The 26,215-nt window shown below is 48.5% G+C and overlaps 1 protein-coding gene across 2 annotated transcripts in view; it reads left to right on the plus strand.

Moving 5' to 3' along the window:
- The window catches only part of KIAA0513 (KIAA0513 ortholog), an 88,832-nt gene extending 72,144 nt beyond the window's left edge, over positions 1–16,688 (plus strand). The window contains exons 8-13 of one of the 2 annotated variants that reach the window (XM_038754404.1): positions 237–315; positions 1,647–1,724; positions 4,087–4,116; positions 8,858–8,938; positions 9,716–9,810; positions 10,490–16,688. In XM_038754404.1, the coding sequence (XP_038610332.1) occupies positions 237–315; positions 1,647–1,724; positions 4,087–4,116; positions 8,858–8,938; positions 9,716–9,810; positions 10,490–10,539 (413 nt within the window). In that variant the 3' untranslated portion in view covers positions 10,540–16,688. The remainder of the gene's footprint in view (positions 1–236; positions 316–1,646; positions 1,725–4,086; positions 4,117–8,857; positions 8,939–9,715; positions 9,811–10,489) is intronic. The other variant, XM_038754405.1, reaches the window with a different exon arrangement.
- Positions 16,689–26,215: the final 9,527 nt, after the last annotated feature.

Below are 26,215 nucleotides of genomic sequence, written 5' to 3' on the forward strand. Positions count from 1 at the left end.
GAGTGACCATTTAAAAAAAAGTTGTGGGAAGGGAATTAGGTTAGAACTCATTAAACAGTTGCTTCAGTAAAAAAAATATATTGGGCACTTACAGTATACCAAGTGCTTGGGAGAGTACAATACAGTAGAATTGGTAGAAACATTCCTGGCCCCAAGAACTTACAGTCTAGAGGAAGAATTTTACCTCTTCCTCTAGAAGATATCTTACCTCTTCTCAACCTTCATGTTACCTGTAGTGACCATGGACAGCCTGGAAGAGGAGAAGAAGGGGGAGAAGATCTACCTGTACACACACCTGAAGCAGCAGCCCATCTGGTAAATCTTGTGCCGTTATTTCACCCTTTTTGTCTCCACCTTAGGGGGCCTGTCTGGTCCTGTACTACCTGTCCCAAACTGAGCTTCCTTCTCCCCTCTCAGGAGCCAGGGGAAGAGATCCAAACTTATCGGGCTTGGTTCAGAACTGGACCAACCTGGGTTCTCATGGATGTGGTGGGGAGTAATCTCCTGGGGAGAGCAGACCCAAGACTTGTGGGGAGGAATCCACCATCCTGCTCCCAAGAACCCCTGGGAGGGTAGGATGGATCTGTAGAGAGATCCATAGGCTCAGGGCCACCCAGTGAGTTCTGGATCCAACAGATCTCTACAGCCCAAGCCGGCCCCGCCGTTGCAGGCCAGAACCAAATAGCTTCTCAGGGCTCTGGCAGTTCTGTCCGTCTCTTTCTCATTTTCCCTCTGCCCTTGGAGAACGATGCCACCAATGAGATAAGAGATGCTGAGTGGTGAGAGAAGACTCCTCCCTCACCCCCACATTACAGTGCTCACATTGCTTGCCTAGCACTGTCCTAGGTTAAACCAGAGAGACTCTGTGCCATGGCTCACTCCGTCAATCATTCAGTGGTATTTATTGAGTGCTTACAGTGGGCAGGGCACTGTACTAAGCACTTGGGAGAGTACAGTCATGCAAGACATCACTTGTCGTTATTTTGCCTCCTTTTTTTCTTAGTTTCCCTTCCCACCACTCTGGCCCAGCCCTGGGTGTAGGCTACACTCCACCTCTCCTCCAATACCAGTCCCCTCCTGTAGCTTTTGCAAAGAGAGCTGGTTTACCCTGAAAGTCAGAGATCCCAGCACCCTGCCCAGGGGACCACGGGCAGCCTTGATGAGTGGATTCTAACTCTCTCAGCCATTGGTCCTGACCTGGATCCTTGGCTTCCCACCTGCCAGATGTCAGTCTGTTAGCCCAGGCCCCCAGGGGTATTACTAGGGTGTCCCAGTGGGAAACGATAACAGCACGTCTGTGACCTGCTGGCCAGCACTGGGTCCTGGCTGTCATGAGATCCTGCCCCATTCCCATCCCACATGTGAAGGGGGAATCCCCAAGAATGAGGATCCTCTTTCTTTCTCTAGTCACTGCTGTGAGCCAGAGGGGTTGGCAGTATTCCTAAAGGGTTTTGGGATTTCCGTACTCTGCAGCTGGTTCCAGAGTTCCTTTCCCATCTCCGGGCCCTCACTTCTCCAGTCACCAAGTGGGCCCCACTTGCCTCCTCTCCCTCCTCCCCACCCCTGGCTCCACTCCCATGGGGCGCCGGAGGATGCCAGGGGCCAAGAGCCATGAGGAGCCTGGGCCAAATGCTCTTGTCTTGCAGGCACACTCTGAGGTTCTGGAATGCGGCTTTTTTTGATGCCGTCCATTGCGAGAGAAGGAAGCGGTCTCCCACGACCAGGTAGGGGTCAGGTTTTGTCACCGCTCCCTTTTTACCCTGCATGATCAGGGGTGGTGGGAAGAGCAAGGGGAGGGGAAGGGAAGAAGGAATTGCACTTACTGTCCTCCTTCTGAAAATAAGGATGGAAGTCTATGCCTTTTTTCTTCTAATCTTTCCTTGCTGGACCTCTTTGCAGACTACCTGGTGGTGAGGAGTGGGGAGGGGTGGGGCTCCCAACTGGGTTTGTATAACCTGTACTGAGGTGGCCTCCATTCCCTGCTCAGTGGCCTGTCCTCCGCGCACCCACAGTATCACTGGGTGGGAATGGCAAGGCCGCTGTAAAATTGAGGTCAGGAAGTGTGAGGCCACAGGTCAGGTCCCTTGAAATGTGGTAATATAGAGTCAACCCTTGATGCTGTGCTACTTATTCCTTGAGGAACCTCTGCAGGGTTGTTTTTGATTAGACAAGAAAGCTTCACTAGTGTTTCTTGGGTTTTGGGGGTGGGTTTTTTTGGGTCCCCAACTCATTCCCCTTAGGGATGGCTTTAACCAGGCCATAAGATACAGGGAGAGGGGTTTGGTTTGAAAGATTAGGGGTTTCTTTCTTCTGATCCATAGTGTTGAAAGGGGACTTCCTCTCTAGGGTCTTCTCTTACTAGGAAGCTTGACTCAAGGTGAGTTCCAAAACCAACTTTGTAGAGAGACCAGTGGATTGGACAGGATTATGACCAGATTAGAGTTTGTTCATGCCAGAGCTGAGGAAAGTGCAGTTCCTCCAAACTGAACCTTGACCACTCAACCTTCCTCTGGGCAGGCCGGGCCTTTCTGTTAACAATAACAATAATAATAATGATATGTAAGTGGTTACTATGTGCCAAATGCCATCCCAAGTGCTGGGATAGATAGAAGATAATCAGGTTGGACACAGTCTGTGTCCCACAAGGGGCTCACAGACTAAGTAGGAGGAGTTGGATTTAATCCCCACTGTACAAATGAGGAAACTGAGGCACAGAGAAGTTAAGTGACTTGCCCAAGGTCTCAGAGCAGACAAGTGGTGGAGCTGGGATTAGAACTCAGGTCCTCTGACTCCAAGGCCCATGCTTTTTCCACTGGGCCCAGCTTCTTCCTTTCCAGATTAACGATGGAGGTGAGGAAGGAGGATGACCGCATTCTCCTGCCCTGCCCCGCGTAGTAGCAGAGAGAGATGAACCTGAGGCTGTGGTTCCTCGACTAATTTTCAAACAACCCACCCTGGCTAGTGGTTAGTTTTTAGTCCTGCTCCAGCCTCAAATCTCTTTTCCCTGTTTTCCTCTGAAAGTGACAGGGTTTAAAAATGTCAGGCTCTCTGGGACCCTGAAGGAGCCAGTAGAGAAGTGAGTTGCAGAATTTCCACTGAGGAAGTGAGAAGAAGCCTAAACCTTATCCCAGAGGAATAAGATGCTCAGTCAATCCTAGGAAAGCGGCTTGACTGTTGCCTTTGTTGTGTTGATGAGACCAAAGCCCCGAGAAGCAGAAGCTATTGAGAAGCTATGAGCTGCCTGCTGAAAGTCAAACCGTGGTGAGGAGTCTTTCTGTGCTCAGTTTTTTCCCCCCAGACTATTAGGGGGATGTCAGTGTGGGGCAGGGCCTAGGGGTGGGCAGTCCGCCTGTCTCCAGGAGTCCAGAAGAGCAGAGGCCTGGTGGGCCCAGGAAATGCCAGGCCCCCCCAGGGCAACTCTTTGGGGCTGATCTTTTCCCAGGATGGAGCAGCGTTCTCTTTCCGATTGGAACATCCTGATGTTTTAATTCTTTACCACTCCCAAATGGTAGTCTTGGTGATGAGCTTCTTCTGTCTTTAGCAATGCCCTTCTCAGCCCCTTCAGCCCCGTTGGCCAGGTGGCTGGGGTCTGAAGGATGAGGCCTTTCCTTATACTCCTTAGCTCACTGGGAAAGGCTCCTGAAGGTGGGGTTAACCAGGTAGGAGCTTTGCTTTGACTGAAGTTGCTGGAATCATCTGATTTTTTCAACCTGGGGAGATATTTTTGTCCCCCTTCAGGACTTACTGCTGCCCATCTAGAAAACGGGCTAGGGGTTACTCGCCCCCAGCCCACCAAGAAGTTTTGGGGAAAGGATTTTGGACTCTTGTCAGAAGTGTCAAAGGAGAGTTTAGCTGCTAGGAGGGTGATGGGGTGAGAGGGAGGATTCCCCCACTGGGGAAGTTTAGCATTTAAACTTCTAGGAAAGATTTATTTTAAAGAGTCTGTCTCTGTTTCTCTCTCTCTCTCTCTTTCTCTGCCTATAATGACTCTCATTCTTTCATCTGTTCTTCTCTTTTTTCCATCCATATATCTTGCATGACCTTAACATTTAACCTTTGTTGACCCTGTTTCTGCTGCCACTCCAGAGGGAATGCTGGAGAGGAAGAGGAAAAGAGGTGTGTCTGTCTGCATTACTTTGTTGCATTTTAACAGTAGTGTTGACGCTCTTTAGATCCATAGAAATCTATATTTAAATTTGGGAGTGGCCACGGTACTGACCTTTTCCAGGCTGAGCTCGGAAACTCGCTTACTGCAATAGAGTGGATGAACAAGGAAGTGTAAGCTACAGCTTAAGAAGGTTAACTTTGGTATTCTGAGTGTTAAGACTGACAAAGACCCTCTGCCCTCAGAACCTTTGCAGTGTGACTCCCTCCCTGGTGCCACTGTGGACTGTTGGTGTCTGGTGCCAATGAGGACTGTTGGCATCTCGTGTCATTGAGGACTCTTGAAGATGCTTGAGGGATGGGGGGCTTGGGGAGTAGAGCTTGAGTCTCGTAGGTTAAAATGGTAGAACTGATACTCTCTTCTCTGTCTCTGGGCCAGCAATTCTCTGAAATGGTGTTCTCACCAACACTGATATTTATTGTCAAGCCCTCATGAAGGTGAAGAAACTTTGTCTGGTCTGCCTGAAGGGGAGTTTGTTTCTGCCATTGGAAAGGGTATGGTGGTGATGGCAGAATGAAACCTTGATTTTTCTCACTTTTTAAGGTTTTGATCAACACCTTGAGCTTTTTGGAGGAAAAGAGCCATTTAACCCTAAAAAAATTATAAAAGAAGCCATTGCAGAATACCCATTGAGTTGTACCTGAAGGCATAGGGGCCCGAGAAGCATGAGAAATTAAGTTGGAGTGGAGGAAATGAGGGACAGCCTCAGGAATTTCCAAAGCCACCATTTTCATAATTGAAAAGCACATAAGCATCTTGTCAAAATAGTTTCTTTGGGGGTCAATATTTAACTGTCTCCCTGTCCTTACCCTTCCCAAAGCCAGAGAGTGATGAACCTGTCCATCCACCTTGCCAGTGGAGACCATGGCAGACCATGTCCCTGTCCAACTCGAGAGATATTTCGCCCCAGTATTCTGGGAGTACTAACTTTTTACTGTGGTTTTGCACGATGCTTCCTCTTCTCCCTCTTACCCGGCACCGCCTCTGTGAACAAGTATTGGAGTGAGAGTTTCAAGGGAGGGAAGAACTCACTTGCTGGTTACCTTGAGGCCCAACTGCCATTTTGTTTTTGCCAAGTTGCACCATAAGTATGGAACAGGCTAAGGGGATAATGAAATCTTTGATTCCTTTGCTTTTTTGAAAGCAGATGGTAACTAGGTTTGAGTTTTTTCTGGATTGCTGTTACGCTTAGCTTTCTTCTCTGAGAAGCTCAATTGTCAAGTGAATGACCCTTTCCATAGTGCCCCATCCTAGGTTCTGGAGAGGACTTTGAGTGGAAATATCTAATTACTCCTTCCCTCCTTCCATACCTTCCTTCTGGATAGGCCACACCATAGTTACTCTAGAGCAATGGTGTGTCTGCTGTTTTTAAAAAAAAATTCCTTGGAGAAAACATTCCAAAGTAGAGTCCATTACAGGGTTTTTAAAATCCTCACAAACAGAAAGTTCTCCAGGACTAAGCTGAGTTCACCCTGCTACAGTTCTGAAACTTGTCCGACATATTGCAGTTGATAATGAAGCACCCAACACTCTTCCTGGTTTTAATAATAATAATAATGATGGCATTTGTGAAGTGCTTACTATGTTCAAAGCAGTGCGCCGGAGGGGATACAAGATGATCTGGTTGTCCCACGTGAGGCTCACAGTCTTAATCCCCAATTTACAGATGAGGTAACTGAGGCTTAGAGAAGTTATGTGACTTGCCCAAGGTCACACAGCAGACGTATGGCAGAGCCGGGATGCAAACCCATGACCTCTGACTCCCAAGCTCGTGCTCATTCCACTGAGCCATGCTGCTTCTCTAACATTAATGCTCACATCCAGTGAGGTATAATTACTAATTGCAGGCCATCCCGTTGGTCCCGGCCAAGGGTAAAGCTAGAGGCAGACCTCTCTTCACCAGTCACAGTAAGGAGGCAAAATGTTCCCTGTCCCACCTCCCTGCCCCCGTTTCAGCTGAGATGGGTGTCCATCCGTGGGAGAGTCATCCTGATGCCACCATGATCCAACAACCTCTGATGGGCAGGGGAGAGCGCTGGTGTTAGAAGTCTGTATTCATTCTATACTTTCGGGTTCTTTTTCCTGCTCTCCCTCCTTTTGCTTCTCCATTTTCCCCTTCTTCCTTTCTTTCCTCTCCCTTTTCTTTTATCCTCCTCTTAGCCTTTATTTACCCAGTCATGTCCCTCCAGGTTTTTATTTTCCATGGACTTAAAATGTGATGTTTTTTTCCCCCTCCAAACCTCTGTTCCCTTTAGGTTTTAGGTCATGAAGCACCCATCTGAAAAGACCCTAGGGCTTTGGGGGTCTTGGCCCGCATAAACCTCTAGCCAAGCCCTCAGTTCTGAGTACTTAATTGGCCAAATGGGGGGAGGTTTATTGAGCACTTACTCTGTGCAGAGAACTGTACTAAGCGTTTGGGAGAATATTATACATCAGGATTAGCAGACATGGAGAAGCAGGGAATCCAAAGCAATGGCACTGCCAGCTATACTATCCTGATAAGCAGGGAGTCAAAGGCCATGGCTCTGGAGATGATCAGGTTATTATTTTTGGCATCATGGAAAGCATGCCAAGCTCCAGCTGTCCCAGATCTTAACAATGACACCATACTTCTCTCTGCAAGTGTGTATATATACACACACACACACACACACACACACATGCACGCCCGTGGTCCCCCCCCCACCCCCCGCCTTTCCCTATCCTGGCAGCTGTTCCATTCTCATGAGAACATATCATTTCCCTTGATGCTCCTTGCTGGAGGAGGAACAGAATGGACTGGAGGAAAATCCAGTCCAGAACTCCAATCCCAGAAGGCATAGGATCAGACCAAAGGTGGACTTGATCAGTTTTCCAATTGAGGACTTTGACCCTCTGCTGAACACTTTGCAGGGAAGGAAGGGTGTTTAGCACAAACTGCGTGGCTCAGGGTGACAGGTCCCACGATGGGACCTTTTAGACTTTTTAGACTTCCCCCTTTTTAGACTTCCCCCTTTTAGACTGTGAGCCCACTGTTGGGTAGGGACTGTCTCTATATGTTGCCCATTTGTACTTCCCAAGCGCTTAGTACAGTGCTCTGCACACAGTAAGCGCTCAGTAAATACGATTGATGATGATGATGGTAAGATTTTTGCCAGGGTTGGGTGGGCATGTGCTAAACTGGAAGGGGAGGGTCAGATGGGTTTGTCAGTCATGTTACTGAGGGTGGGAGAAGCAGCTGTGACTCCAGGATCTGCCCAGGCCCAATGAGACGGGCAGACTGTCTCTGGGGGCCACCTACCCCAGTAAACCGGACAGCAGACGCACTTCAAGACCAAGGTCGTGACCCTGGAACTGGCCCTCCGGGAAAGGGAGTGAAGCTCCTTCAGTCTCTTGATTCTTTGTTCTTCACCCACTTCCTCCTCCTCCCTCCCCTCTCCCAAGAGGCCCCCCCCCCAACCATTTTCTGGTCCCCACATATCGTGTGCTGAGAGGAACCTTCCCAGCCCAGGATATCTGAGAAGCCATGCCACTCCCTAGGGGCCTAGAGGAGCCGGCCTTTCACTTCAAATGTAGGGGCAGAAGGAGCGCAGATACTCTGAGGAGTGGGGTTGGGGAGGGGAAAGGCTACCAAGAGCTCACAGGCCAGAAAGCCCCCACTTTGGAGGTCTTGTCAGCCTGATTGAAATCACTCAGGTGAGCAGAGACGTGAGCTGAGCAACCTGCTCATCCCCGTAGGGTGACCACCAAATTCTTGAGTCATCTCCCATGACAGGATGTGCAGTCTGGGCTGACCGAGCTGCTGGGTGCAGGCGGTAATTGGCCTATGCACATAAGTCGACCGCTGTTACAGCTGCTGGAACGGCAACAACCCAGGCATCCCTGACCATCACAGTTTGTTGAGCGGACAGCCGGATTGGCCACTGTCATTATCCTCTCCGAGATGAGGCCTTTTTTGTTTGTTTGGATTCAAAATGAGACTTTTTCCCGCTACTCCCCTCCTCCAGGAGCAGACGTCTCCTCCTAGTGAGAGCCTTGCTGATCTTGTCTAGGAGAACAGGGAGCCGTGATTGGATGGCCAATTGACAAGTTCCCTCGAGAGCATGGGAAATCTGGAAGGGGTATTGGGCAAGCAGGAGAGCTCACACTAATGACAGTTAGTCATATTCTTCCCCTGCTTTCTCCTTCCTGTTGGTTAAATGATTCCTTACAACTTTACAAGATGTCATCATGTATTATTGCTCCTATAAAAAAAAAGCTCATAAACATCTTGAGTTCAGGCCTACCCACTAACCCTGACACATTCAAGTGAGCAAGAGAACAGGAGGGTTGAGGTCTTGTACTGTTCTGCTGGTCTGCTTATCATTGACCAGCCCCACATATCCACATTACAGTAGGGGAGGCAGTAGGTTGGGATCAGAGGGTACAAGACTGAGAATCTGCAGATCCCCTATCCAGTGCTGAGTGTGAACCCAACTCCTTCCCTCCTCTGTTCCTCCATCTCCCTGTTTATGAAAAGGGGGGTCACAAGTCCTGTATCTCCCAGACCACACTGGCCAGTGATCAGGCATTCCTAGTACTGGGCTTTGCACAGTGAATGTGGCGATGGTAGATTAGGTGCTGTGTAAATGCAATTTGTGTTTCTATGTATGTGGTTCTATATAGCATTACTTGTACCTGGCCCCAAGACAACACCATCTTGTGTGCTTGCAGGGAGAAGTGGTGTCACATGACTCAAGAGGAGCGCGACGACAGCCTCCGGTTCAATGAGAACATCACCTTTGGTCAGCTTGGGTAAGAGGTGCCCAGGTTGAGGACTAGTCCCAATCAGTCAATCAGTCAATCAAGCAGTGGTATTTATTGAGCACTTACTGTGTGCAGCGTACTATTCTGAGCACTTGGAAGAGGAAAATACAACCAAAGTAGCAGACACGTTCCCTGCCCATATCAAACTGACAGTCGACAGTTCCCCCACCTCTTCTGTATTCCCGCTGTTTGGGAAGCTGGAAGAGCTGGGAGTTGGGTAAGAGAGGAAGGAGGAAGACCCACCACAAACACTCAGACATAGGGTGGAAGCTCTGTATGTCATACTGGGTGAGGGCAATTTCCCTCAGCTAAGCTGGCTCAGGCAGGCCTCATCCAAGAAGTCGGTAGATAGTCTTGGGGGACCAGGGTTCTGTAGATGCTGATAGCACCGTCCTTGAAGTTATGCTCGCTCTTCTCAGGAGGCATTGGAAGGTTCTTTCCCCAAAGCTAGCTGACTCTCTGGTCTAACTTGAAGTCTCAAATCCTCCCTCAGTTACATGGAGGCCAATTCTAGTTACTCAGGGCGGTTTCACTGCCTTTCCCTTCCTGAGCCTGGGAGGGAGGGAGGGCAGGACTTCCTCAGGGGCAAGGTAAAGAGAGGGGCTGGGACCTGCCTCTCCTGGCTACCCCACCAATTAGTTGGGGTGAGAAAATGGTGGTGCCTTGGGGGCCTGGAGGAGAGGACCCCTCTAGCAGAATCTAAGAACAGAATTGTTCCCCACGTCAAGCAAGGGAGACTCATGGGCCCCCTCTCTCCTCCTCTAGCACCTTCACTCACAACATGCTGGCTTTCGGGCTGAACAAGAAGCTGTGCAATGACTTTTTGAAGAAGCAGGCAGTGATCGGCAATCTGGATGAAGGTAAGAATAAGCAAGGGCCAGGCTGGGAAGCAGGAAGGCCTAGTGGAAAGGGCACGGGGCTTAGAGTCAGAGGATCTCAGTTCTAATCCTGGCTCCACCACTTGCCTGCTGGGTGATCTTGAGCAAGTTACTTAACATCTCTGGGCCATGTTTTCCTCTTCTGTCAAATGGGATTCAGTACCTGTTTTTTTTAAGGGGGGGAGGTTGAATTTGTTAAGCACTTTCTATGTGCCAGGCACTATACTAAGTGCTGAGGTAGATATAAAATAATCATTGGACACAGGCCCTGTCCCACACAGAGCTCACAGTCTCAATCCCCACTTGACAGATGAGGTAACTGAGGTACAGAGAAGTTAAATGACTTGTCCAAGGTCACACAATAGACATGTGGTGGAACCAGAATTAGAACCCAGGCCTTCTGACTCTCCAGCCTGTTCTCTTTCCACTGGGCCACACTGCTTCTCCCTTTTCATTCTCCAGCTTAGACTGTGAGCCTCGTATGGGGCAGACTGCATCTAACCTGATTATCTTTTATTCACCTCAGTGCCTAGTTCAGTGCTCGACACATTGTAAGCACTGAACAAATGCCATTATTATTAGTAGTAGTAGTAGTACTAGTAGAATTTTTATTCCTATTTGACCTCATCCTGCCAAAGAGTAACAATGGTCTTTTTTCCAGAGCAATACAAGCTACTCAGCGATCACATCGAGCAGATGGCGCTGGAATAGCCCCACCCCAGATCACGTCCACAGCATCTGGTGAAGGAGGAGTGGGGGTGGACCTTCTCCTCCCAGGCCATCTGAAATCGGCCATCGGCTACTAGTGCCATTGCAATAAACCTGCATGACTGTCAACAAGCCACCCTGTTCTGCCAGTAGAACTAGGAGTTCAGAGGAACTCTCCTGTTCTTCCCTGCCTTGCTGCTTCCTCCTAAACTCTTCCCCGCACCTTGTTTGTTATTTGTGTACACACACACACACACACACCCCTTCCTCATTCTGTGTATAAGGCATAGTTGACTCTTTACCTAGAGGAGTTTGGGACAGAGTAGGGAGGTTCCTATGCAGGTGGTGCTCATCTGGAAGGCTTCAGCCAGGGAGGCTGTAATGGAGATGTGGGGTCTGGACACCTGTGGAAACATAGATGGCTAACTCTCAAAAACCAGGATTGGGAGATTCAATTTAGCACAGCAGGAAGGGCCAGGTCAGAGGTAAGCTTTTTAGCCCACTCCTTTGATACAGCAATCTCCACCCCTCTCTGGGAGCTAGAGAGGAGACTTCATCAGCCAGTGAGTTCCGTGCTGCTTCATCCCCTGGGGTCTTGGATGAAGATGCTGCTTCCTCCTCTGTGCCATCTCTGACAACTGGTCAGAGAACCCCTGAGCCCTGCTTCCTTACCTGGTGCTCACCTTTGGCCTCCCTCTGTCCCCTCTCCCCAACCAACCCAGTCGGCCCCCTCCGCCCCAGGAAGGAATGTGGAGATGTGGGAGCCAAAAATGTGCTTACCTGGGTGTGGTAAAAACTGGAACAAGGGCTGTGGAGAGAAGACAACTTGGGTGTGTGGATGTGACTGGAGAGTATCCATGGAAGGGAAAGAGAATTTACCCCACTCTGTAGCAGCACCGATAGAAGGTGGCTCCTCTCCTTAGGGAGCTGAGGAGAACAGAGGGTAGTTAATTGGTTAATGGTCACCTTTGGAGGCTTTCTCTACAGGAGACACAAGAGCTTGGCAAGAGATGGTCCCCGCCCTTCAGCACTTGGGAACTCTGTTCACTGTGGAGATGACTCCCTGAACCAGGTTTGCACTTGGATGCTGGGTACATAGGTTAAATCTGTCAATGCAAGAGAGTTTACAGAGAAAGCTGCCGTGAATAATGATTGAGGGTCCAGAGCACTCTGATCCAAGAGGTGGAGATAGATGAGGGGTCCAACCCTGAACTAGTGGAGCTCTTACAGTGTTCTTGGGACCATAGGACTCTGGGGGGACTCACCCCAGGGGGAGGTTAAAGCTACTGTCCTGGCATTGTGTGTGTACACACACACGTGTGTGCCCTCATCCTCACACCCTCAAAGCACAACCGCAGCCCCCTTCGTGTAGAATTGTTACAAATGGGCACCATCTGTGATTGTGGCAGCTCAGCTGTACCAAGAAGCACTCCCTCGCCCCTTCAACCTGGCGCCTTCCTGTAGCCCGCCTCTTTTCACTGCCTTCCAGAGTTTCTGCAAACCTGCCTAGTTCCAGATTTAATCCCACGAACCATTGCTCCCAGCTGCCTCCTTGTTTGCACCAGGTGCTCGGGATCAGAGCAAGGTGTAATGATCATTTGTCTAATGCCACTTACCCAATCATTTCTTTCAGAAGTCCCATCTGTACCCTCCAGGATGCTCTAGCTCAAAGACCCTTTTAGTTTCTCTGTACGTATTGGATTCTTGTCAGAAACACAAGTCCCTGTCTTTTCCTTGGGACAAAGGTCCAAGGTAGACTAGCTCATAGGCCCTCTCGTGCACACTTCAACAATGGTCAGAGCCAACAGTGCTGTGTAACTCACCTTTCCTGGTCCTTCTCTCTGTCTCTTCTCCCTGCCCCCTCCCCACCCTCACATAATGTCCATCATATATGTCAGAAAGATAGTCCAGACATCTCCATGTCCTCTCTGGTCCAGTGGCAGTGACTTGCCAAACCTGGTGGATCAATGGGTTATAGAGAGTGGATTTAGAAAATCAGGTGATTTTGGTTACCAGTGGCTCATCGGTATGGGCCCTTGCAAGAAATTAGTGGGTGGAGGGCGGGGGCTTTGTGATGCGGGATTCGTGCAGACAGTAAGAATGGAACCCTTTCAGGTGAACCTGTCCGGTTTTGTCACCTGGTTCAAGGTCTTTCAGTTGTTGGAAGTTTTACCTTTGACCATGATACCTCTTGGCTTGGTCTAGTCTTCTTCCTCTGCAGAATCTGTCTCTAGATGAACCTCTAGAAGGAGCTTGACTTGGCAGATGGCCCTAAATTTCAAGAGTTGGGACCCTGGCCGGTGGTCAGGGATGGCTTCTTCCAGGCCAGGAACAGATGGCCGGTGAGCGGGGAAGACTTGCTTTGTCTTGCTCTTGGGAACGTTCAGTCCCCAGGATTGTTGGTGCTTTAAACTGTCCGAGCCACATCGTTAGGTGGGATTTAAGCTAGAGAAAGGAGGGTTGTCTGCCCTTCAGGGGCTGTTCCGTTACTCCCCCTAATTAGTTTTTTGCTTTTACCCTCTATTCCTTCCCTGCGAGGAGGAGATGGAAAGAAATGTGATGATTAAGCTGTAATCTAAAACAAGGAAGCCCCCCAAGAGTCCCCCTGTGGCCCCCAAAAGCACTGAAGACACCCCCAACCCCTCCCCAAGACGTCTTCCTGCTGACGGTGGCCACCTGGTTACCAGTCATGCAGAGCTCTGGCGGCTGGGCTGACTCATTAAGTGTGAGGTTTCCCTTCACTCTGATACTCTCCATCTCCCCCATCATCCTCTTTGTACCAGAGTGCAGGAGTCGGGGGAAAAACAGAGGCAGCCAGACCTACTGGAGCCCTACTGGAGCCTCTTGTCTTTCCCGAGACCCTCCCCTCCCCTTCTCCAGGAAGAGAGGCAGAGCAGGTTGAATCCTCTGGAAATCTACATGGCTCTTCCCTAGTGACCTTTACACGGAGCAGAAACAGTCTCTGGACTCGGCCTGCTGGAAATGCCCAGCACTGTGACAAGGTATTCATGATTTTGTCTGTGCAAGCGAACGCTTCATTTTGGAATGGGGGCGAGCGGTTTAGAACAGAATTCCAGAAGCAAATCTCAGAAGCTTTAGGATCAGTCCTAGGATCCAGGTCCCAGAGGCCCCCCAAGGGAAGATCCCTGTGATGGCAGGAGGCAGCCAGTGTGTAGGAACCTTGGACTCTGCCTGCCTGAATAAAGCACAGTGCAATGGCCCATGCCAAGCGGGGGACTTGACCTCTCATTCATCTTCCAGTGCATCTTGGGGGACCTAGGGCTGGCAGCCAACCCTCCCCAGAGTCCTGTGAGTGACACACTACGTGACAGTCCCTGCTCAAAAACCTGCAGTTAGTGTCTAGTGGGAGCATGCAGTGATACTTTACATCATAGTCGCTAACTTCTTGGGTCGTCAGCTGTCAGTCTCTGAGCCAAGGTGTTGAAAACCCTTGGGCTGCAGTTTCAGAGCATTTTCAGAGACTGTTCCCAGGAATGCCAAAATCCAGCAATCATTGGCTTGTATTGTGGGCCTAATGAATGCCAAGCACATGGGAATGAACAGCAACAACAAAAAATGAGCCATTCCCTGTCCATTAGGAGCCTACAATCCAATGACATTGGCTGATATTTCTCCTGTGGCCAAGGGAAAAGAGGGCTGTAATAAATTCCTAAATGCAAAAGAAGGGAAAGGAGCCCTACCTAAGTGCTAAAGGGTGTGGGGAGAGAAGCCACAGGTGCTAAATTCAGACCAAGTCGGTTCCATTGCGTGCAATGCCCTGGGAGAGAAAAACCTTGCTAACCTGCCTATCCCCACCGACCTTCCTTTACCCCCATGATCCTTTGGCTCTGGGCTGCTCCCAGCCCAATTAGCCTGTGCTCTTTGTGTTCATTAATCTCCCTGGCTTCAGTTGCTCAGTGCTCGTGGTTTTTAACAAAGTACTGTAAACAGTTTCTCTTATTCATGTGCATGTACATTCTCAGAGCTGAAGTAGATATGCCATATGGTGGGAACATCTGATCTCTTTGATCTCCAGAGCACAAACACCTATGTTGCTCCAGGCCTGAAATTTCTTTGTACTCTGCAACCCCTCCCTCTGAATCCCTGTTTGGCTTGCATAAATTGCTTTTCTTAAGACTCAGCAACCCTCCATGCCACCCACTTTATCCGTCATCGCTTGTCATTCACCCGGGACAGGTGTGTGGGGTGGAGTGCTGCTTCTTGGCTTTGTTCATAGCCTGGGATTTTGGTGGAGGGAAATTGTTCAGGTGCCAAATATGCGTATCTCTAATGGCTCATACATGAGACAGCCAAGGAGGCAGCATTAGGCCTAATTTGAGCAAGAGTCTGCCTGGTCAGGAATTTGCAAGTCCACCCGGCTTAGCCCAAGTCTTACCCCAAGACCCCAACATCTGAGTGGCGTGAGGCTCGAGGTGCCACTGCACAAGGGTGACACTGTTGCACTTGTCCTGACCGACTCCTGAGTCCCAGCGTGCCATTGTAACAACAGTCACTGGAACAGACAGGGACACACAAAAGCATAGTTTGGGAGGGGCAGCAGCTTGGCTACTGCCCCATTGGACACCGTGACCAAGAAGGTCCCTAAGAGGAGCTTCAGGGACCAGGGGGTGGCATTTGAAAATGTCCGGGTTTAGCTTTGCCTTGCCCCCCAGGGCTCACAGTGAGCCAGTGCACGAGCCAATAATCACTGAGGATTTGGGGATCTGTATGCTGTTGGGGGGTCTCTTCCCTAGTAAGGTCGGGAGCCTCAAATCCAGGCTTCCAAATCAGGAGTAGGCATGACCAAGCTGAGCCAACAGCGACCCAAATGTTATGGGAGCAAAGGGCGGAGGGAAAGGGACCAGAGGACCTGGAGACGAACATGACCTCTACAGCACCTCTTTTTTCCCCCAGACCGTTGGCTTTAGGATTGCACCGGGCCGAATTATTGAGGTTTTTGAAAAGAGAGGGAATGGAGGGGGAAAGGGTGCGTGAGAAGCCCAATGGTAGGTCTCACCTGAGCTGCTTCTGTGTACGAAAAGGCACAAAGTTTGGGTTTCTGGTCCCTCCCTGTGGAGCAATAGTTGAGTGTCAAGTCTGACTGCCCTCTTGGGGCTTCTGGGAAGGGCCAACCCAATCTGGTGGATGGAGTCCGGGGACAGAAAGGGTGTGTTCTTGAATCGCGCTTTATCAAAGGTTTTTGCACTTTAAGGCGGGCACTGGAGTGCCTTCTCACGTCCCTTTCCACTGGTTGGGGACCAGGGGGAGTCCACACCTGTACGGGTGCTGGTAAGAATGGGTTCACGGGCAAAGGTCTGCTTTCTCCTGCTGGTACCGGTGGGAGGGACCACTGAAGAAATAAGCCAGTCATGGTTCAAGGAGCTCCAAGATGGAAAGATTGACAATAGTGATAAAGCTTCCCTGCTCCATCTTCCTCCTCCACCTCTGTGCCTCCAGTTTCTTCCTGCCCACAAAGTGGACAAAGATTACAATGCTATCACTGAAGTGGGGCAGGGAGCGCTGGAGGGATGGGAGAAAATGAGAGATGGAAATATGAGAAGGAAATCACTAACTAGGCTAAATAAGCAGAAAATGTGCTGGGATCGAAGGCCACTGGCCATTACATCGTGTCCTCTGGTAACTTGTTGATCTTTCCCAAACCCTTGGGTTTTATTGAACACTTGGAAATGTTGGTGATGAAATCCTATCTGCTTAGATCTTTTCCTATTTTTCCATTCCAAATCCTAGGATGTAAATGTGACAGGAAAAGACTGTTGCTCTGTCCATATACTGTACCATGGTTTCTGTTAGGTTACCAAAGCGGTTTTGCTCTCTCTGCATATCCATGCATATCATTTTGTCTGTGCTGGACCTAAGTCTTGTTGCGGTTATCTGCAGACCTTACTTTTTCATGTCCCGAGTGTAACTGTTAAGGGATTGATGTGTTCTGTATCACAGTTGTACAATTTTGTGATCCATGGTGTAATTATTTGCAAACTAATGTCCTGAACTGAGTAAATCTCAAGGTTGAAGAAGGTTGTGATAGAATCTAAGATGTTGCTGTTTTTGTTTGGGGGGTTGGAAATAAAACAATATCATTTTGACTGTCAGAAGGGGAAAAAATAAAATAAATTATCTCAAACAGCAAACCAGTTCCATGCCTTAGCACACGTATCTGGCTCGTTGTGAGTCTCTCAGGTTTTGTGGTCAGTCCAATCCTAGGTCTGAAGCTTCATTTTGAGGTAGGGAACAGAGCAAGGAGAAGCAATCCAGAGACCTATCCATCAAACAGTGTTATTTATTGAGTGCTTACTTGGTGTAGAGCACTATACTAAGTGCTCGGGAGGGTACACTGCAACAGAGTTGGTAGTCATAAACCCAGCCCCCAAGGACCTTACTGGAGAGGAGCAAGAAAGAGGCCCGGGAGACCGGACAGACAAGAGAGAGGCAGGAAGAGGGTGAGCCCACCTCAGGTCTCTGCCAGAGGTGGGGAGAGACAGACCAGTTGCAATCCCAAGAGGCCTGACGGTCAAGCCCAAATCAGGCCTGGGGGCGGATTGTGGGGTGAGGTAGAGCAGGATGGGAGGGTATGGGGTGGCAGAGAGCAGGATGTGTGTGGAGTCTCGTCCTGCCTGAACTGTTGCTGCTGAGGGATGCAAGCTGGAAAATTGAGCTGCCATTTCAGCCCACCTTGTGCAGCATCCAGGGGCAGGACAGGCTAACTTAGGCTTCCTACCTTGTCTAAAAGCCTGGAGAGAAGCAGATACTCTGATCCCCCGACTCCTGACCGGGCACCACGGCTATAGTCCCTGGGATACCATCAGATGTTGGGCACCTTTGTCGTAGGGGAATGGGGTTGCCCCACGCCCAGTTCAAGAATCCGCAAGGCTTGGATTGGGAGGTTTCTCAGAGCCAGAACCATCAGGGGTCTGGGAAGGTGGGAGAAACAGGCACAGCCTTCAATCGATCAATGGTTTTTATTGAGCAGTTAATGTGCACAACTGAAGAGAGATGCTTGTTGAATATCTCCTGTAAACGGAGTTGTATTGTACTCTCCCAAGCTCTCAGCACAGTATTCTGCACACAGTAAACGCTCAATAAATGCCGATGATGATGATGTCTTGGGTTGATTGGAATGAGGGAAGGGAGAAGGCACAACCTCACTTCAGTCTCCAACTATCATGCACAATGAAGTTATCTGAATCCGGATAAACATCATCAACAGCATTCTCAGTCTTTAATTTTTGCCTCTCCCTTCAAAATCTGCTCCCTAGCAACCCATTCTGGACTGCCTGTCTGTGAATTGATTCAAACATCCATGCTGAGAGTCTCACCCAAAAGTGTATGTTTATGTGAGAGCAGGAGACTAATTCTAAAGCCCCAGAAGCTACCTGTGCTGTGAACTAAGGCCTTGGCCTGGTGCCTTACTTCTGAAATGTAGTGGTTTCCCTACAAAGGGCCATCTTCTGTAACCTTGACATGGCATAGTGGATAGAGCCACTGGGAGTCAGAAGGTCCTGATTCTAATCTCGACTCTGCCACTTGTCTGCTGTGTACTTTGGGGAAATCATTTCACTTCTCTGTGCCTGTTACCTCATCTATAAAATGGGGATTGAGATTGTGAGACAGGGACTGTGTCTAACCCAACTTGCTTTAAACCACCCCAGTGCTAAGTAATAATAATAATAATAATAATAATAATCAGCATTTGTTAAGCGCTTACTATGTGCCAAGCACTGTTCTAAGCGCTGGGGAGGATACAGGCTGATCAGGTTGTCCCACGTGGGGCTCACAGTCTTAATCCCCATTTTACAGATGAGGTCACTGAGGCCCAGAGAAGTGAAGTGACTTGCCCAAGATCACACAGCAGACATGTGGCGGGGTCAGGATTCGAACCCATGACCTCTGACTCCAAAGCCCGGGCTTTTTCCACCGAGCCACGCCACTTCCCTAAGTACTGTACTTGGCACGTAGTAAGTACTTAATAGTTACCACAATTAGTATTATTATTCTGTCAGTTTCCTTCACACCCAGGCATGAACAATAATAATGGTGATATTTCTTAATAATAATAATAATAATAATTTTGGTACTTGTTAAGCGCTTACTATGTGCCAAGCACTGTTCCAAGCTCTGGGGGAGATACAAGGTAATCGGGTTGCCCCACACGGGGCTCACAGTCTTAATCCCCATTTTCCAGATGAGGTAACTGAGGCACAGAGAGGTTAAGTGACTTGCCCAAAGTCACACAGCTGATCAGTGGCGGAGCTGGGATTTGAACCCATGACCTCTGACTCCAAAGCCCTCACTCTTTCCACTGAGCCGCCAAGCACTGTACTAAGTACTGGAGTAGATACAGTATAAGTACATCACACACAGTCACTGTCCCACATGAGCCTCTCAATCTGAGGGAGAAATCCCCATTTTACAGATTAGGAAACTGAGGACCACCAAGAGTTCTCTTCCTTTGATTTTGGATAGCTAGAGTGTTAGCTCCTTGAGGACGGGGGTCACGTCTACTATTTTTATTGCTTTCTCCCAACTGCTTAGTAGTGTTCTGCACCCAGTGCTTAATAAATATTATTGGTCTAACAATTTATTGGAGGCTCATAACTGCTCCCGGGCATTTTCCAGTTCCCGCCCCCTGCTCTGTCTGGTCTCTGTCTCCCCCTTTTAGACTGTGAGCCCACTGTTGGGTAGGGACTGTCTCTATATGTTGCCAACTTGTACTTCCCAAGCGCTTAGTACAGTGCTCTGCACACAGTAAGTGCTCAATAAATACGATTGATGATTGATGCTAGCCAAGATTGTGTCTATTAAGCTCCCGCAAGTTGCCATGCATTCTACTAAGCACTTGGAACGTGTGAGCAAAAAAAAAAAAACCACGTCTCTTGCCCAAAAGGGTTTGCACTCCAACGGAGAGACAGTTATAAGTATTGACAAATAAAATAACTGAGTTTGTAATGGTATGTAGAGATGGCCAGTTGTGAGTTGACCTTAAGGGCCTCAGAAGCCACCTGGTTTGGAAGCGTCCTCTCCGGCATTTTTCCTAAGTGCTTAGCACAGTGCTCTGCACACAGTAAGCGCTCAATAAATAGCATTGATTGACTGGCTGAGTAAAATGTGAAGGGTTCCCCAAGATGGTGGTAACTCTGATGGGCAGCAATGGGGGAAAAAGAGAGAAATTGGATGGGGAGATGATGGTGGTTCTGGCTGCCCCTGATTATGCTCTCTGGGGGCTGACGGGGCCTGATTGTTTCCAGGGAGATGCCCCTCCGCTGTGAAGGATGACTCAGAAGCTGAATCAGTCCAGGTGCTCAATTATGTGATAGCTTCTCCGATGAAAATGTTTAGCCCGAACACTGAGGTGGTTCTTCAGTATTAAAGCAGGCCAGATCTCACCAGGATTCAACAATGGGCAGCCAAGAGGGGTGGGATGTGCTGTCTGTCTTGGCAGTGAGTTACTTCTCTGCAGCCTTGGGAGCAGTGAGTGTGGGGGAGTGGGAGGGGAAGGGTGTATTATCTAAACCGCAGCTGGTTATTAACAGAGCACTAATTACTCCCGGCAAAATGCTATTAGAGGTGGCAGGGGCTGAAACAGAGTCCCTTCCCAAAGCTGGGTCACTCCTGAGACAACCTGCGAGAAATTCCAGTGTCCTGATGCTCTGAGCAGCATCCAAGACCTGCTTGTGCCCAGATTTCTTTTTGTCCTTCATTCATCTTCTTTTTTTAACTCAGAAAAGCAGAGAAAAATTATTATCCCCTGGGAGAAGTCAACCAGTCTTTTCCCAAAGACCCACTGGAGTGTGCTAACACATTGCTGTGCCTCAGGAACTCCCCACTGGCTTCCAGAATCATGGGGTAGCACCATCTTGTTCCTGCCCCAAAGGGCTTTCAGCTTTTGGAACAGTGATTCCCAACTGGTGTGCTACAGTCCCTTACTGTTCTTGGAAACTCCCCAGTAGCCTCTGGAATTATGGATGCCACTATCTTGTGCCTGCTTGAAGGGGCTCTAGTTCAGTGTCTTCTAACTGTGTGCCATAATTCCGTTGTGGCTAGGCGCTCCCCAGTGGCCCTAAAGACTGTGGGATATCATCCCTTTGGATGTTAGTGCACTTGTATGGTTGCACATTCTCTCATCAGGAAAAGCACTTCACATGCTCGCTCAGTCAAGTCAAAAATGGCAGTGTCCAACGGGCGACCTCACGGCTCAAGAGAAAGTCTCTGAGCTAGTACTCCCTGCCTGCTTTCCCAGGCTTGTGGCAGGGTGTATATGTACGTGAGTGTATATGTGTGCTCGTAAAGTTAAAGGAGGGATTCCCTCAGATTGTTTCTCATATGCTGAGAAACAGGCATGGGAGTAATCTGCTGGAAAGGTCTCCCTCTTATCCCAAAATGATGATGATGATGGTATTTGTTAAGCGCTTACTATGGTCAAGGACTATTCTAAGCTCTGGGGTAGATGGAAGGTTATCAAGATGGACACAGTCCCTGTCCCACTTTGGACTCACAATCTAAATCCCCATTTTACAGATGAGGTAACTGAAACACAAAGAAGTTAAGTGGACTTGCCCAAGGTCCCACAGTAGACAAGTGGCTGAGCTGGTATTAGAATATAGGACCTTCCGATTTCCAGGGCCGGGCTCTATCCACTATACCACACTGCTTCAGGCTTAATGGCTGAATAGATCACCCTGAGTGCTAAGACCTGAGGATGTCAGCCCCTGGGAGAGTTCAGCACTCTGGGGCCTGAAATCTGAGGTATTTGTAGAGTAACAGTGTACGGGCTTTTTGGCCTTTGATTTTTTTCCCCCTTCAGGTGCTCTCTGACCAAGCACTAGTCAGCCGGTCAGTCAATTTATTGAGCAATTACCGTGTGCAGAGCACTGTACTAAGTACTTGGGAGAGTACAATATAACAATAAACAGAGATATTCCCTGCCCATGAGCTTACATACTAGACCAGTTTGCCCCTTCTCCCGTGGGTGTAGAATGTTTCTCTACTGGGAGCCCCTTCCTGGCTTTCAGCTCCTTGCACTTCTGCTGTGTCCATGGAGCCCGGGTCTTTTTACTTCTACTTGACGAATGGAGAAGAGATTAAGCGATTAGAACAAGGTCACAGGGTGATTCGGCTTGGAAAAGAATCCGAATTTCCTGACTGCCAATCCTGCTTTATATTTGTTTCACTCCCTATTCCATGTGGTGACGTAAAATCTGAAATGGAAATATTAATCTGGGAACCTGATGCCAAAGGTTGAAGCAGCATGGCCTAGTGGATAGACTTGGGTCAGAAGGACCTGGGTTCTAATCCTAGCACCGCCACATGTCTGCTGTGTGACCTTGGGCAAGTCACTGGGCTTCGGTTACTTCACCTGTAAAATGGGGATGAGTGTGAGCCCCATGTGGGACAGAGACTGCGTCCAACCTGATTAACTTTTCTCTACCCCAGTGCTTCAGACAGTACTTGGCCCATAGCAAGTGTTTAACAAGTACCATAATTATTATCATTTTATTATTGTTATTATTATTATTATTAAATGAATGGACATAAAACTTTTGGTCTTCCCCAAAACACTGCCCATCCACACCATCACCACCACCAGTGGCATCTGTTGAGCAACTACCAAATACAGGCCACTGGACTAAGAGCTTGGGAAAGCACAAAAGAGGTAGAAACCACAATCCCAACCCTTCAGGAGTCAGAAGGAGCTGAGTTCTATTCCATTCCTGACTCTGCCACTTGTCCCTTGTGTGGCCTTGGGCAAGCCACTTCACTTCTCTGGGCTCCAGTTAGCTCATCGGTAAAATGGGGATTAAGACTGTGAGCCCCATGTGGGACATGGACTGTATCCAATGATTATCTTGTACCTACCTCAGCAATTAATACAGTCCCTGGCATCTAGTAAGCCCTTAACAAATACCGTAAAAGAACAGAAAGAAATTTGATTCCCCGTCAAGCAGAGTGCCTAGCAGCAGAGCCAGAATACTTTGCCAAAAGCCTCCTGCGGCCTAGGGTACAGGGGAAAACTTTGGTGGCTGAACATGCTATTCTGGCCCAATATCTGAACAGTCCCTCCAGGGATCCTGGGGATGTGATCTGGAGGCTGGCAAGTGCTGACTAAAGGGGAGAGAGAACCAAGGATCGCAGAGCCTCTTCTTTCAGCTGCATTCAAACTCAGATTTCCCCAGGACTGTGAAATTCCAATAAATATTACCCCTGTGAAGGGTGGGGAGGTGGGGAGAAATGGTTCTTCCAGCTCCCAGATCCTAGTTCAATTAACTTGCTGTTCAATTAAATAATCCTTAAAAAATTGAATAATAACGGTATTTCTTCTAGACTGTAAGATCATTGTGGGCAGGGAATGTGTCTACCAGCTCTGTTGTATTCTGCCAAATCAATCAATTAATCAATCAATCAATCATATTTATTGAGCACTTACTGTGTGCAGAGCACTGTACTAAGTGCTTGGGAAGTACAAGTTGGCAACATATAGAGGCAGTGCCTACCCAACAGTGGGCTCACAGTCTAAAAGGGGGAGACAGAGAACAAAACCAAACATACTAACTAAATAAAATAAATGGAATAGATATGTACAAGTAAAATAGAGTAATAAATATGTACAAACATATATACATATACAGGTGCTGTGGGGAAGGGAAGGAGGTAAGATGGGGGGGATGGAGAGGGTGACGAGGGGGAGAGGAAGGAAGGGGCTCAGTCTGGGAAGGCCTCCTGGAGGAGGTGAGCTCTCAGTAGGGCCTTGATGCACTTAGTGCAGTGCTCTGCCCACCGTAAGTGCTCAATAAATGCAAATGATGGATTGATTAAGCGCTTATGTGCCATGCACTATATTAAGGTAGATACAAAATGATTAGGTTGGACACCTTCCTTGTCCCGCATGGGTGTCACAGTCGGAGAAAGAGGGAGAATGAATATCTTATCCACATTTTACAATGAAGAAACTGAGGCACAGATGCATTCAAGTATTTGAGGTGAGTCACCACAGCAAAGATTGGTGCCCCGGGGCTCAGAGGAAGCCCGAACCCGACCTGGGGCCAGGGGGGAGGAATTTTTGCCCTGGGCCTCCTCTACTTCCTGGCTGGTCCAGGCTGGGCTCTGCCCCCGTCCTACGGTGGCTAGTGCGACCATTCAGCCCGTTCGCCCAACCTCTCTTGGCTTCTAATTCTGGCTCCACCTTCGGAGACCTTCACTTCTGCTCTAGGTCTGCCTCTTCATCAGGTGCCCTCTGGCCAGATCCCGAGGGGTGCGGGGGAAAACATCCAGTCCAGGTTCTCCACTCGAGCAATGAGGGGGATGGTGGTGAGACTTCATCATCATCATCAATCGTATTTATTGAGCGCTTACTACGTGCAGAGCACTGTACTAAGCGCTTGGGGAGTACAAATTGGCAACATATAGAGACAGTCCCTACCCAACAGTGGGCTCACAGACTAAAAGACTAGAGACTTCAGGCTGGGCTCAAGGTGAGCGAGAATGCTGCCTGGCAGCCGGCCGAAAAGCTACAGACAGAGATCCCTTGGACAACCTAAATGCTTGTGCCACCCCAGGGCCTGTTGGGCAAAGAGGCAGGAGGTGGGAGGAGGCAAGCTCAGCCAGTCAATCAATCAATCAATCAATCAATTGTATTTATTGAGCGCTTACTATGTGCAGAGCACTGTACTAAGCGCTTGGGAAGTACAAATTGGCAACACATAGAGACAGTCCCTACCCAACAGTGGGCTCACAGTCTAAAAGGGGGAGACAGAGAACAGAACCAAACATACCAACAAAATAAAATAAATAGGATAGAAATGTACAAGTAAAATAAATAAATAGAGTAATAAATATGTCATATTTATTGAGTCATATTTATTGAGCACTTACTATGTGCAGAGCACTGTACTAAGCGCTTGGGAAGTACAAATTGGCAACACATAGAGACAGTCCCTACCCAACAGTGGGCTCACAGTCTAAAAGGGGGGGACAGAGAACAGAACCAAACATACCAACAAAATAAAACAAATAGGATAGAAATGTACAAGTAAAATAAATAAATAGAGTAATAAATATGTCATATTTATTGAGTCATATTTATTGAGCACTTACTATGTGCAGAGCACTGTACTAAGCGCTTGGGAAGTACAAATTGGCAACACATAGAGACAGTCCCTACCCAACAGTGGGCTCACAGTCTAAAAGGGGGGGACAGAGAACAGAACCAAACATACCAACAAAATAAAATAAATAGGATAGAAATGTACAAGTAAAATAAATAAATAGAGTAATAAATATGTCATATTTATTGAGTCATATTTATTGAGTGCTTACTGTGTGCAGACCCTGTACTAAGCGCTTGGGAGAGTACAATATAACAATATAACAGACAACACGTGTTACCATAACCTCTTCTCTTCTCAAAACTGGGCTTGGGTCTGCCGGATTCACCCTAAGGCAGCCTGGCCCCTAAGCCGCGGAGCCGGGCACCCGTCTGGCAGCGAGGCTGGCTCTGAGCCCAGAAGCAGCGTGGCTTAGCGGGAAGAGCCCGGGCTTGGGAGTCAGGGGACATGAGTTCTAATCCCTGCTTCACCACTTAGCTGCTGTGTGACCCTGGGCAAGCCACTTTAACTTCTCTGTGCTTGGTACCGCATCAGTAAAACAGGTTAATAATAATAATAATATTCATTCAGTCGTATTTATTGAGCGCTTACTGTGTGCAGAGCACTGCACTAAGCGCTTGGGAAGTACAAGTTGGCAACATATAGAGACGGTCCCTACCCAACAGCGGGCTCACAGTCTAGAAGACCTACGTAATAATAATGTTGGTATTTGTTAAGCTTACTATGAGTGCTTACTATGTGGCAAGCACTGTTCTAAGCACTGGGGTAGATACAAGACAATTGGATTGTCCCACATGGTGCTCACAGTCTTCATCCCCATTTTACAGGTGAGGGAGCTGAGGCTCAGGGAAGTGAAGTGACTTGCTTAAAGTCACACAGCTGATAAGCAGCGGAGCAGGGATTCGAACCCATGACCTCTGACTCCTAAGGCCATGGTCTTGCCACTAAGCCATGCTGCCTCCCTGCTGCTCCCAGATTAAGACTGTGAGCCCCACGTGGGGCAACCTGATTGCGTTGTATCTATCCCAGTGCTTAGAACAGTGCTTGGCACATAGTGTTTAACAAATGCCATCATCATCATCAACAAATACCGTAATTATTTATTATCATTTATCAAGAATAGATAGTGGAAGTTCTGTTAGCATATCTTCTTGGAGGCATTTTCAGACAGCACCTCTTCTCCCCCAGCAGTAATTCCCACCTAAAGTGCTACTTTTTCTTCTTATTGGTATTTGAGAAACACCTACTATGTGCCAGGCACTGTGCTAAGCACTGGGGTAGAGATGAGCTAATCAAGTTGGACATAGTCCATGTCCCACTTGGGGCTCACAGGTTTAATCTCTAATTGAACAGATAAGGTAACTGAGGCACAGAGAAGTGACAGGACTTACCCAAGGTCATGCAGCAGACAAGTGGCGGAGCCGGGATTAGAACCCAGGTCCTCTGAGTCCCAGGCCAGTGCTCTTTCCACTAGACGATGAACCTGCTTTCCCCTGCACTCCCAGGATCTTCACATAAAGGGAATTTAGCCTTCCTTCTTATTCATTCATTCAATCGTATTT

The sequence above is a fragment of the Tachyglossus aculeatus genome, chromosome 11 (assembly GCF_015852505.1).
Source record: "Tachyglossus aculeatus isolate mTacAcu1 chromosome 11, mTacAcu1.pri, whole genome shotgun sequence".
Lineage (NCBI taxonomy): Eukaryota > Metazoa > Chordata > Mammalia > Monotremata > Tachyglossidae > Tachyglossus > Tachyglossus aculeatus.